At 40.8% G+C, this 14,306-nt stretch overlaps 1 protein-coding gene across 1 annotated transcript; it reads left to right on the top strand.

Annotated features, from left to right (window-relative positions):
• Nucleotides 1-937: 937 nt before the first annotated feature.
• LOC124639402 (nascent polypeptide-associated complex subunit alpha, muscle-specific form-like) lies at nucleotides 938-7,778 on the top strand. The gene is made up of 5 exons (XM_047176750.1): nucleotides 938-1,433; nucleotides 2,752-2,886; nucleotides 3,511-3,820; nucleotides 3,962-4,135; nucleotides 4,233-7,778. The coding sequence occupies exons 1-5, from the start codon at nucleotides 1,130-1,132 to the stop codon at nucleotides 5,887-5,889; spliced, it is 2,580 nt and encodes an 859-aa protein (XP_047032706.1). The 5' UTR covers nucleotides 938-1,129; the 3' UTR covers nucleotides 5,890-7,778.
• Nucleotides 7,779-14,306: the final 6,528 nt, after the last annotated feature.

The raw sequence follows: 14,306 nt of genomic DNA, 5'->3' as shown, positions 1-14,306 counted from the left end.
GATGCGAGCGTTGCTGGCTCAACGCAAACCGAACGCACGAGAGTGTAAACAGGCACTCGCTACCTCGCGAGCTGCTAGACGAGGTACGAGGTGAGCCGCGAGGCGAGAGTGTAAACCCGGTATAAGAAAAAAAATCTCACAAAATGGACATAATCCTACATCGAGATACCACTTTTCCTTTTTCAGGAGTCTGAATATAAGCAAGTATGTCATAAATATTCAGTTTGATTGAAATTTTGAAGCCAAAAGAAGCAAGCTGTGAACTATTGTACCACATACTACTTTCTGAAAAAATACTCATATCAGATTCTGGGCCATTACGACGGTTTTATCCCCTACAACTACTGAAACGCTTGTCTCGATATTAACCATAATTTTAGCTCATGGAAGTAAAAGATCAATTTAATTTAAGAAACAGTGGATAGCTTGTGCGACTTGAAAAGTTCTTTGTTATTAGATTTTTTTTTTGTTATGTAAAAATTAAAGTTTGTTAGTTGATTATTGTTTTTTCTTTTTCGGAATATCGATAATAAATGTCCTAAGCTCGAAGCCATCCAGTTGCCTACCTTGAGGTAATCTGCATTTTGATTAAATGCACATTTGTGTTGAATGGCCTTTTTAACCATTTGGCTGCGACATGTTGAAACTAATTTTAGATCGTGCGATTTCTCAATTTCTGAACGTAAAGGTTCCCTTCAAAACACGAAAATATTTCGAATACTCTTTAAATTATTTCGCATACAAAATAATACTTTGACAGATTTTACTTAACACAAACTTAAAAAAAAAAATAATTTGTCTTTGTTGGAATTTTATTTTCTAAGTTTTCTTTCTATAACATAAAAAAATATTAAAAGAAGGTCAACGTAAGCTTGTACGAAAATGGCGGAAAGAATGATGGCGTCTATTTCTTTCAACGACGCATCGATAATTCTATAGTTATCTCTCTCTGACTCATTGTATTTCTCGTAAAGCACTGGGCACGCGTAGTGATCAATATGTCCACGTGATCTGTCGTCAGTCGCGACTCGCGTAATTGCAAATGCAAAATGTACAGGAAAGAAACGTTTGTGTTACAATGAAATCGTAAATATTTTGTTATTATAAGTTGTAGTGTTGTAGTTTTAAAATGCCTGCGTCTATTGGTGTCAATTTACGTGTAACTGGCCACTGTAGCCAAGGCGGGAGAAAGTACATGGAAGACTTGTTTTCCGTTGCTTATCAACAAACTGAAGATGAGAGGGACTTGGAGTATGCATTCTTCGGAATATACGATGGACACGGCGGGAGCGAGGCTGCAGCTTTTGCAAAGGAGCATTTGATGGACTCTATTGTGAAGCAGCGGCAGTTCTGGTCCGACAACGACGAGGATGTACTCAAAGCAATCAGAAATGGTTACATGTTGACCCACTTGAACATGTGGAAAGAGTTAGGTAAACACCGAATTTTACATTACGACAGTTAACTAACTTAATTACGATGTATCGTGCTCTAACTGGGCTTTGTCTAGGTCCAAGGAGAGTTTTAAGTGACTGCCTGCCCAAATGTTTAGCTTGACCTTGTTGAAGTTGTTCATAATTTTTTCTCTAGTGGTTTGACATTGAGTTTACAGAAGTTTTTCGAATGGTCATTGTCGTTATTGTCTGTGTGATTGCTTTGTTAGATAATAGCAAGTAAAATAAATTGGCTCTGCAAAGTTTTTTGGGAATCCCACTCACTTTGCCAAGTGAAAGCAGTTTTACCAGTTTGAGTTTTTATATTGGCTCAAGTTTCCTCTTACGAAAATAATGTTATGTATAAGGTCATTATTGCACCTATAAACAGCTCAAGTTGGTTAACTTGAAAACCTCAGCTGCTATCAACGAAATAGTTTTGCATATCCAATATTTGTAATGGAAATGTTTCTAGAATGTTATGGCTATGATCCTGGAGTTTAAAACAGCACTATTATCAATAGATGTCTATGTTATGAAAATGTATGGCCATGATAGTTTGAACAGTGGAAACTGCTAGAAAAAGGCTCACACACAAGAATTACAGTATCTAGTCATGCAGAGATAATACATTAGCATTTTTACTTACTCTGTAAACAAATACAGTGTGGTAGTACATCTTGGCTTCAGCATTGCAAAGCCTAAATACATAAATGACTATCTATCTATAACTCATAACAGAACATTTTTAATTAATTTAATTTTTAATTAATTATTCCAGTATTTTTCTTTACAAAAAATACTGGAATAATTATTGTAAAAATTTTTCTCATTCACTTTAAAAAAGAACCCTAATCATAATCATAATGTAATTAATCTGATATAATTTGTACCTACAAAAACGTCATTTTCCACAGGTTTGAACCTGCTTTTTAAAGCTAGATAGATCTATATGCTATGTATGGAGTATCTATTATAGTTATCGGCACAGATATTGAGCCCAGGACCTTCACCTTTGCGCAGAAGCGATTTATTGCCTTATGTGTACAGTGCGCAAAGCGATCCCCACTCTTCCGCCGAGAGCCCAATATCCGTGCTGGTAACGATACCTATGTATAACAAAAATGCTGAAAATATGTGAAACCTCTGTCTTAGACAAGTTTATCTACCTACTTACTATATTGAAGCTAAACAGAATTGACATTTCAATAGACTCGCTGAATGTCTATTGTTTTAAAATCGCATTCTATTGTTTCTCAAACTTGTTTCAACCGAATATGAAATGTTAACGAATTAATGAACTTTGTTTTTATTTCAGAAAAATGGCCAAAAACAGTAACAGGGTTACCAAGCACGGCAGGTACAACCGCAAGCATAGCTTTTATACGCCGTGGTAAAATATATATTGGACATGTCGGAGATTCTGCTATCGTACTTGGTTACCAAAAAGATGGTAAGAAAAATTTATTTTTTTGCTATTTTTAGAAAGTTGTCTACTTGAGTATAGTTTAGGTAAGATAGTTGTCTATTGTAGTCTGATTGGGTATTAAAGTATGTTGGGGTTTCAATACTAAATTTATTGGCAATGAGGTCAAAATAAGTATAACAATAGGAAACAAATGATACAGAAAAAAAAACAACTTCTTTTCGCAGAGACAAAAAGTTGTGCTTTTGAATGAGAAGTCATTTTAACTTAATTATTTATTTAAAACAGCAAAAATAACAGACACCAACCCAGGCGAAAACTTTGGAATATTTACACAGTTACAAGTTATACACAAATTTTATATATTTTAATGACCTTCTTAAATCCCATTCACTTAGGGCAAATAATTGAAATGTGTAATACATGAAGTGAATGTCAGTCTAAAATGTCTAAGTCCTTAAAAAATGGGTGTACATAGCTCTCGCCAAACTTGATGGTGGCTCGCAACTAACTTCTGAGCAGAGGCGCTCGCATGTTACCTTCGCTGCCCAAATAGATTGGCGAGAACTGTACTGATGATAATACAAGTAACTGCAATAGTAAAAGTGATACAGAATATTTTATGCTTATTTTAATATTATATGCTTATAGGTTGTGAGGAGTGGGCAGCCAAACCATTGACTTCCGACCACAAACCAGAATCCACAACAGAAATAGAAAGAATCCAAAGATGTGGTGGTAAGGTGGTCTCCAAAGCTGGAGTACCTCGAGTCGTGTGGAACAGACCTCGTCTCGGACACAAAGGACCCATTAAAAAGAACACTCTCATGGATGAGATACCTTTTCTAGCTGTAGCAAGGTCACTAGGGGATCTGTGGAGTTATAATCCACAGAATGATGAATTTATAGTCAGTCCTGACCCTGATGTCGGCGTGTTGACTATAGACCCGTCCAAATTCCGGTGAGTTTTGTTATTCATTTGGACATACCATTATATATTTTTTTCTTATTAAATAATATTTCTTTAAATAGTGTTTTGTGAAAAAATTGTGACAATCTACTAGCTAGTCCATTAGCTCATTGGTAAATTCATACATTTCAGATGTCTGATTTTCGGCACCGATGGCCTGTGGAACATGATCTCGCCGGAGGGCGCCGTCAGTCTAGTTCAAGCAACCGAGCGGCATAATGAAGCCGCTCTCGTTGGCGGGAATGGTAATCAGCCAAGGGACTGGTTGAACCCATCCAAAAGTCTAGTGGATCATGCTTTGGAAAGGTATAATAGAACTGTTGTAACTGATCATTGTTTGTGACAAAATTATTTAAATGTGGCAATGTACTTCAATAATATTTTTTTGTTTTTTTTTTTCCAGATGGTCAAACACTAGAATGCGAGCCGACAATACGTCCGTGGTCACGTTAATGCTGGACCCGCCGGGCCCGCCGCGCGCCACCGTGCTGCGATCACGCAGCAGCGGGCAGCGAGCCCCCACCGCCGCCGCCGCCCCCGCCCCGCCCTCCCCGCGCGCCTCGCCGCGCGCGTCGCCCGAGCCGCGCGCCGTGCCGCAGAACGGGCTCACCATCATGACGCGCTACTCCGACGCCGCCGCCGCGCCGCCGCTGCCGCCCTGCGCCACGCTGGACGCGCGCTTGCCCGCGCCGCCCGCCGCGCCCGACCCCGACGACGACGCCATGCTCAACTACGGCAACCCCGCCGAGTCCTACTTCATGGCGCGTCTGCTCAACCGTACGCGCGTCGTCAACACGCTGTCCGCCGTGCACGACGAGATCTCCGGCAACCCCGCGCCGCGCGAGCCTTCCGAGCCGCGCGACCTGCCGCCCGGGCCCGCCACCGTCGTGCCGGACGTCGATGCCGAGTCCGACGCATCCACTGCTGACCGGCCTCCTCTACCACCACGAGCGGCGGCAGCCGAGCCTACCGCGTCCACTGTAGAACATACCAATACGACCGACGATGACGGTGGTATCCAAATAAATGAAGTTTCATCGAGTTCACCAACAGAAGGTCCCTTGAAACCTCGCGGACGTCGTCCGCGCGGCGATGCACGGCGCGACACGCCGGCCGCCGCGCCCGACCGCGTGCTGCGCTCGCACCAGGAGGCCGAGCCGCCGCAGCGCCCGCACACGCGCCAGCACACCCGCGCCAAGCCCAGCCCCGCGCCCGTCCCGCCGCCCTGCCCCGCACCTCCCCTCGACCGCGTCGTCATCCTCACCCGCCGCGCCCCGCCAGCACCGGTGCCGCCTCCTCCGCCGCGTACCGACAGGCTGGCAGCCGGCGACGCCAAGCCCGCAGGACGCCGCATCACTCCAGCGCCCGCCGAGCCCGCACCCGCAGACGACGACACCAAGCGCAATGTCCCGCGCGCCACGCGCTCGCAGGGCACGCCGGGGGTGACGCCGCTGGCGCAGAAGATAACCCGCAGCATCGGGCTGTACGCCCGCGAGCTGCGCGGCGCGGCGGCGGCGGCGGCGGCGGCGGCAGGCGCGCGGGCGGGAAACTCGGCGCGCGCCCCGGGCCCGGCGCGGCGGACCCCGGCGGCGCGCCGCCCGCCCCCCGACCGCTCGAAGGAGAACCTCGGCGCCGCGAGGGGCCGCGCCCGCGCCCGCGCCGCGCCCGCCGCCTCGCCCCCGCCCCGCCCCCGCACGCGCCGCGCCGATAGCGCCCACGACGCCGAGGTGCACTCCACCACGCAGGAGCCGCCGCCGCCCTCCGCGTGTGTCGGGGCACCGGCCCCGCCCGCCCCGGTGCGGCCCCGCGCACTGCGCTCGCGCAACGACGCGGCGTCGCCCGTGCTGCGCGCTCGCGACGCGGCGTGCAAGCGCTCGCGCTGCGGGGAGGACGGCGGCGGCGCCAGTAAGGCGGCGCGGCTGGCGGAGGGCGGCGGCGCCGGCAAGGTGGCGCGGCTGGCGCCGGAGCGCTGCGCGCGGGCGCTGGGGCGGCGCGCGACGGGCCCGTGGGCGCCGGCGCTGGCGCTGCGCAACCGCCTGCGCCGGCGCCTCGCCAAGTAGCGCGGTGCCGCCCGCGGTCCGGCGCCAGAGTCGGATCCAAAGATGACTGTGTCGTATACGGTTGATTTTCTGTTGTTGTTTTTTTATTTTTATCGGCGTCTCGGGCGTCGTAGGTAGTTCCGTAGAGTTGGTGACTCAGTCCGCGGCCGCAGACGCGCGGCCGCCGTCGACGTTAAACAATAGTACAAAGGTATATTCTATATTTAACGTGTAAGTTTACCGCGTGGACCAGGAGGATTTATTAGCCCTAGTAGATATTTATTTTCTCTATATTTATAGCTTCTATCGTAATGCATTTAACCGTAGGCGAAATGTGAATCTGATTTTAATTGTTGTGACGTTGAGTCAGAGGCTACGTAGTAACTTCAGATAGATAAACTGCCTTATAAAGCGAGAGTACAACATGTTAACATTTTTATAAATATTTTACAATAAGATGACATTTTTTGAAATTCAAGTTTATAAGCAATATAGCCTTCTTCCTGATCACGGGCTAGGTTGATGTTAATTAGACTCATGATATGATAAATCGATAGTACGACATAACTGAGCATGTGGCACTTTAGCTTTACACTGCAGTATTTGTTATAATGTGGTGATATCCGTTTATTATTCACAAGATATTAGACACATAAAAATTTTGACAACTTGTTAATATACTGATAGTATACACATATTTATTACATACAAATTCTTTATTATATTACCTAATTGGAACTATACCAAGAGTGCTTTCTCGAAATAACGTTAGTTAAGAGTGCTATATCTAATTATTATGGATAATGTACAGACAAATTTTGTACAGGTAACACCAAAATTATTTGTTTAGATTGTGCTAATATGTATTTTATATAAAACTAGCTAGATATTGGAGAAGTTATTCTTTTGGGAAAAGAATTGTTTTATGTACTTCCTAAATAAGCTTTATTGATTTTAGGACGTCAAACTGAATGTTGTTACTTGTGCCGAAATAGTTGACTGGGACGAGCTCGTGGGAGCGACGGTAACTTTGTTTACTATGAACATATCTATTAGCATAAAATAGTTGTACAAACACACAAAAGTGGAAACTCAACATATTTTCGGTTAAGGATAAGTTGTTGGTGCGTGAACCATTGTTAGTTAATTTCTTCATCGATCTCCTCGTAGTTATCCATTTGTTAAATAATGCCTTACACTATCCACCTCCACTTTAAATTTAACTATCGAAATAATGTGATTATGAGACCATTGATTTATTTAAAAACCAAAAAAGGTTTTGCGTGAATGCAACATTGTTGAAACTGTAAAATATTATGAAAATATTTTCTCTTACAGCAACATTGACTTGAATAGATGTACCTAAGAATGGACTGAAGATGTAATGTTAAGTTAAAAGAGTCCAAGTTATGTACATATTAATATAAATAATGAAAAAGTAATAGTGCCTCATTTGTTACCGACTTAACAAATACATAGGTAAAAGTGTTCTTTCATATATTGAGATATGTATTTTTATTGAAAAAAAAATTTATGCATTGTAATTTAGCTGTAAAAGAGGTTTAATATAATTTGTTAAGCTAATTGTGTAAAGATTTTAAATATTGGCAGTCTGTCACTTATATCGTGAAATCAAGAAAATGTGTAGTTTAGTTATTGAGTTTTGTTTTGTGACTTGTAAGGGACAGAATGTCAAGTTGAGAAATAAATTGAAATTGGTAACAATTTTGTAACTTGGAGGGTATTGCTGCCTTGTGAAAGAAGGCCGTAATCTGACCACTGGGATTATGGCAAATAAATCGCTTACAATATAGATTGAGATGCTAAAACAAATTTTATTACTATACATTGAAAGTAAAAGCATTATTGTAGATTTTATTTTTTGATTTAAATAAAGTTTGTATGAAATATTTATGGCATTTTATTCCATCACCTAATATTTTTGATAATCCCCTGGGGCTTAGGCAGTTCCCGAGGCCACTTGCTGTATTCATGAGACACAAACGCATGCTTACTCGTTTTTAGTTACAACTCGAAAACATGAACTCTCTTGGCAGAAGAGAAAAATACAATCTTAAATAAAACATCGCCACAGGCAACGAAAAAGTAGCGTCAGAGTAAAAAAAATGCTCACTATTAGAAATGAGAAAAGACGTAGTAATAAACGTTAGGTACATAACACTTAAATATTCTAAGAATAAAAGCATACAATAATATCTGCAGCAGCAAACAAGCATAATAAGTCTACAAAAATGATAAGTACTCATTCACAGCCGTTCAAAATAACTGTTTCATACCCCAGGTAGTTTTTACTCGAGCGCCCGGTGAATGCGGAAGCTATCGGCCCAGATGCATCTTCCCCTAACATGAATGGCCACCAACCCGCCCTATTTTTATTCACACCACCGACAAGCGGCGCGGTCCCGCTCACCCTACTATTTCAACTCGGCTAGGTTATAGTTTGGGCGCGCGCTCTAGCGTCCTGCCGTGCTCCCTACTCTCCGGTCGCCGTCAGTTACGCGACGAACGTAATAAGTGTCGCATCTGTTTATTTACCGCAATCCGTTTAAAATGTGACTTTATGTGATAATTTGTGGAAATCACGTTGCTGTATATTATTTGAAAGTGCCGTTGACATTATCAATTTTGCAAGTGCGTTTCCGGCGTGTAAAAACGCAGTATTGACGTGAAAAAACGCGGGAATTTAGCTTATCGGCAGTGCAGTGCGTTTAGTTTATCGATCGTGTTGTTGCATTGGTGCATTCGGAATAAACTTAAATGTAGTTGTTTACCTCCCTCTCTTCAGCTTTCTCATGTTTACTGTGTAAATACGGAGAATCGGCGCTATTATTAGCACTAGGGTTAATAGTTATCGATCGCAGATGACATTATAAACAACTGTGCGGAATCAGGGTCATTCAGGGACTTGGGGTTTGACGATACACATGTCGCCGGTTTTCGAAATTTTGATCACGTTCACAACCGGATCTGAATAAATAAACATTGTTAATAGTATAAAAAATAGCGAACTCGCATTCTTTATGTTACCTAACAAGCTCAACTAGTTTTTTACCCGTAGGTACCTACGGAGGATATTTTGGCAATAGGTTTGATATTTGCTGTTTATGGCAGTTATCGAATGGTTTTTGCCATACTCAGTTGTTAGGGCACAACTTGTTCGTTATGTGATAATGATCTCTTGAATAAATTAACTCATAACTATGTAGTTTGATATTGTTGGAGGGGTCCATATAAATTAGTTTTGTGGCTTATTAGTTATTATTAAAAATGTAGACGAACTCTATGAAGTCAGGCAACAAAAGGCTTCACAAAAACCCGACAATCCGTTGTTTTATTCCTGAATTTTCTCTAACAAAGAATGAGGTTTTCAAGAAATTATCAGACCTTAAACTATGGTCACAGTACCTGTCTTCTTGAGTTATAAATATAACAAGCAAACTTAGAGGAACTAGTTAGAGACCCAACTACTTACAGACAATGCATGCATCGTGTTATGTCACGGTCCAGATAAATTATATGACGCAAATGAAACCTTATACGAGCTAAATGCTGTCCACAAAAGACGGCAGAAACCACTAACTTCAGAAAAAAAACCGGCTAAGTGCAAGTTAGAATCGCGCAAGGGTTCTTTCATAGAGGATACAGTGATTTTATAGTCTTTGGGTTCCGTTCCTACCATTATCTGTGTACAAAAAAATAAGCTTTTTTGTATGGGACCCCCTAAACTACTTAGGTATATTTTTCTAGTTATACCTAGCGGCAACAGAAATACACGTCAATAACTGTGAACAACTGTCTGACTGTCATGGATCATGAGATACAGCCTGGGGATTCTCCTAAGTTAATAATGTCAAAATCGAATAGAAATCGAATCGCAATATGATCGCAATAGCAGTTTTAACCATATCGGGCATTCTGCTACTAATAAAAGACCAATCGTATTCGATTGACATTTGATTGGTGTGCGATTGGTCTGCTATTTTGGTTATTTTGGTCTATACGGTAGTTTGCTGTACAATCATTTTGCAATCGTAAATCATTTGCAGACAAAATGATTCATTATTGAATGACAGAAAAGGATAAAAACGTTTATTTCAAAGAAAAAATACCGGAATGCCACATACGCTTCAATCGTAATCGAGTCGGGATCGGATCTCAGTCGAATCGAGTCGAACGTCAATCGAATGTTGCTTATGTAAAATTAGGAGAATCGGGCCCCTGTTTGACTGTCTTGGATCATGAGATACAGCCTGGTTGCAGACAGACAGAGATCCGAATAGTGAAGTCTTAGTAATAGGGTCCCGTTCTGCCCCTTTTTTATGGAAAATCATCACATGTCCCCTCCACCTTGGGGTACGGAACCAAAAATCGAGATCACTTACCAACTGCCTGCATATAGTTCGTAATAAGTTTGATTACGAATAATTAGGTCATGTTAATTAATCGATATGTTTTGTAAATAGTTGTCCATTGATACGTTTAAATTTAATTAGTGCGTGCGCGTGTCCAATGAGGCTAACTTGTAACGAATTTTTGGGTAGGTAGGTACTGAATGATATCTTCGATTAATTGTTATTAACTTTATATATGTACCTGAAAATTGTGAGGATGCTAGTTTGGGAGGGGGTACCTATGTAGTATAAAATGTTTTGTGTCAACGAAATACATTAGCGCAAAATTATATTTGAAAACACGATCTCCTTTCCATCTATTTAATATATGTAGGTACCATTGCTTTCTCTCCACCACCCAAAGGTAGACCGGTAATAAAGAACGCTCAAGGCGTTAAGTCCGCTTTAGTATCTACATTTTGTGCAAGAAGTATTAAATAAATAATTAAATATTTACCTGTCTTTTAATCAGGATTAACGGTTTTCTTTGCAATAATGCTTTCGATTATTAGGTATAATACATATAGAATAGGTACCTACATTTATAAAAAACCACGATTGTTCTCCTTTATTATTATTTCAGCAAGTATTTTTGTACGCAACATAAAAAGGTGTAATGTTCGATCAATTATTTTCATAAAAGATTGATAATAGTAATAGCAGTGGTAATAGGTACAGTATTGAGTATTTGCTACTGCTAAATCTGCTATTAAATGAATATTTATCTGACTAGCTATTAATCTTATGGCTGAGGTAATCACTAGTTAAATACAGTTCAATGGTAATCGGTACATTAAGTACGTGGGTTCTTGTTAGAAATAGATATTTAATAGATTTCATTCCGTTTCGCACTCAAAGCTACGAAATAAATTAAAAGTCCTAATCAAATACTTATAACCTGATCTCTATATTTGAGGAACCATTTTCTAAAGGCTCCGAAGCTACTGAAACGATATGAAAAAATAACCGAGTTGGAAAGCTACACGACCCTGAGTAAGATAGACTGTATTTTATGCAGGTACGGCCTACGGGGAGTAATTCTCCCTGGATGCGCGTGAAACGGCGGGTAAACAGCTGGGGCCCGATTCTCCTAATTTTACTTAAGCGACATACGATTGACGTTCGACTCGATTCGACTGAGATCCGATTCCGACTCGATTACGATTGAAGCGTATGTGGCATTCCGCTATTTTTTCTTTTAAATAAACGTTTTTATCCTTTTCTGTCATTCAATAATGAATCATTTTGTCTGCAAATGATTTACGATTACAAAATGATTGTACAGCAAACTACCGTATAGACCAAAATAACCAAAATAGCAGACCAATCGCACACCAATCAAATGTCAATCGAATACGATTGGTCTTTTATTAGTAGCAGAATGCTCGATATGGTTAAAACTGCTATTGCGATCATATTGCGATTCGATTTCTATTCGATTTTGATATTATTAACTTAGGAGAATCGGGCCCCTGGTTACCTACCTATTTGGTTTCTGGGGAAGCATTTTAAATCATCTATCGGATTACGAAAACAATACAATAAGACAAGTGTAGCGAACCAGTTCTGGTTGTCTATTGATTACCTATCCGTTCTAAATAGTAATAATTAATCTCCTTTGTTATTTAGTCGTAAGACCTTGGGCTAATTACATAGTCTTTGTTCATTTGCATCTTATTTAAAAGTGGTATAAAGTAAATGTCCCGAAATTGTGGTATTAGATACGTCCGTTATTCATTCAGGCCTAGCCTTTTCCCAACTATGTTGGGATCGGCTTCCAGTCCAAATGGATGCAGAGTTTTACATGGAGCGACTGCCTATCTGACGTCCACTACCTAGTAACCTGCGCATCCCTCTAACCCTTTAGTACGACTGGTTATCAAACTGTCTGGCTTCTCAGTGTCCGACTGCCAAAGATGTTCAAATGACAGCGGGGCTCACCAATTTTTCGTGCCTTCCGAAACACGGAAGATTGATACTAAAATTTAAGAGTAGATATGTAATTAAAGTAACTTTTCTTGATCTGAGAAGTCACTACTGAGACAGATCATATTATAATTTACAAATCTCGATATTATAGTAAATGTTTGTAAGGATGCTTATGTGTCACTGTCGTTGCTACTTTTTACCCAACTGCCAAGAAGAGTTATATTTTTTCTGAATTCAGTGTACCTACTAGTAGTCTATCTACGTAGCTAGATCTACAATGTGTAACTTTGTACCAAGTTTCCGGTTTTACAGTCCAATGGATCGGAACTGAACGTCATTGACAAATGTTGGGACCGCCATTGAATCGCAATCGATTGTTAAGTAAGAATCATTTGAATTTCTGGCAGTATTGCGTCGCGATTTGCTTAGCTTACTGATTAATCGATTTTTTATGTAAGACAAATAGTGTTTACATAATGGGTATTAGAATTACAGTGATTACAATAGCTTTTCCTATCAACTGCCGATTTTAAATGGTTGAGCATTGAGCGTGTCTGTTGACCATGGTAAGCAATAAATACTTAATTAAGTTCTAACTTTAATGAAAGTACACTTTTCACTTACGTAAACTTTTCATTGATTTTTTGACTCTCTAGACTCTAGACCTCTAAGGGTTCTGAATGAACCCGAAGGGTAATACCGGGACCCTAGCACCTACCAAGACTTTGCAGTTGCCTGTCACCAGACTGTTGTACACATCCCATTAACCGTAATAAAAAAAACAGTGGTTTTCACAGATGATGGTTTTTTTTTTGTAAATAAATACATACTAAAAACTTGACCTAAAATAAATATTTCAGGGGGTCCTAAACCTGGTTTCCGAGGTAAGGAACGTCGAAAAATTAAAATGAAATGACGAATTCACCGATCTAACGATATAACTGCTAAAATCATCGTGAAAGTTTGCAAGTTACAATAGTTTTTTTGTTTTGTGACTTGATTTTATTTCGTTCGGTGACGCTCATTATAGTAGAGCGACCATAGTTTTACTGGAAAGCGGACTTTTAGATGTTGCGGGGGAAAGCTTACGAGTGCTAGATGTATGGTCGGGGAGCATGGGGTGACTATGTTTGTAGTACCGGGATATATTCGCCATTTTCTAAATATATTTCAAGGAGCCTAAGTATATGATATCATCTAGGGGCACCGGCTGTCATCGTATGGGCATGTGATCCGGAGGAATGAGGATCATGTTGTGAGGAAGGTAATGAACATAAACGTTGGCTGAATTGTGTGAAGGTCGATATAGATAGATAGATTATTCTTTATTGTACACCAATAAAATTAACAACACAGGATATATGGCTAGAAAGAACGTTACTTGTGAGATGACGGCAGACACAAGAGTATGGAAGAAGAAGACATGCTTCGTCGACGTCAAATTAAAAAAAAAATGGGGTGAGGCCCGGACGATGAGGAGCTTATACTTACATATGTTATTATTAAAAGGATAGTCACATAAACATGTTTTATTTTGTTTTCAACCATTCGGGACAGTATTCGAAAGGCGTAACATACCAACCACAGAGCAAACCATGTAGGCACTAAACCTCAAATATATCACTAACAGTTCAATATTTATTCCCACTATAAATAACTCTGAATAATTTCTCTAATACAGGCAGGTATTTATGAAGATCTTTCCTCTATTTACCATATAGTGTGGGCACACTATAAATAGAAAACATGGCAGTTTACCCGCCACGGTGTTTAGTGCAGGCAGCGATTCAAGATAGATACACCATAGTGAACACAACTTACTTCTGTTTTCTACGTACACGTGCATATAGTTTTAATTATACGCAATTAAATGAAAGTTTATTCATGTTAATTGTATTTTTTATGTAGTAGGCAGTCTGGGTTTACTTTGTACAAACGGTCCGGATGACTTAAAAAAAAAGCGAAAACCGCGGCAATTTTTCAAATTTTGATTTTAGAACTCCATTTTTGTATTGAGCATAGATATTTAGAACCAAGACTGCCGGAAAAAGTTGTGTACTAAAATACTTAATATTCGTTTTTTACAGGAATTTAAGT

This window comes from Helicoverpa zea, chromosome 19, assembly GCF_022581195.2.
Source record: "Helicoverpa zea isolate HzStark_Cry1AcR chromosome 19, ilHelZeax1.1, whole genome shotgun sequence".
Taxonomy (NCBI): Eukaryota; Metazoa; Arthropoda; class Insecta; order Lepidoptera; family Noctuidae; genus Helicoverpa; species Helicoverpa zea.
This window is presented reverse-complemented; position numbering and strand designations above follow the sequence as displayed.

What these genes read in the sequence shown, in the direction of transcription:
- LOC124639402 (XM_047176750.1), top strand. Translation starts at nt 1,130, where the DNA reads ATGCCTGCGTCTATTGGTGTCAATTTACGTGTAACTGGCCACTGTAGC. An exon ending in GAACATGTGGAAAGAGTTAG is followed by an intron (nt 1,434 to 2,751) that starts GTAAACACCGAA and finishes TTTTTATTTCAG; the next exon opens with AAAAATGGCCAAAAACAGTA. An exon ending in GTGGATCATGCTTTGGAAAG is followed by an intron (nt 4,136 to 4,232) that starts GTATAATAGAAC and finishes TTTTTTTTCCAG; the next exon opens with ATGGTCAAACACTAGAATGC.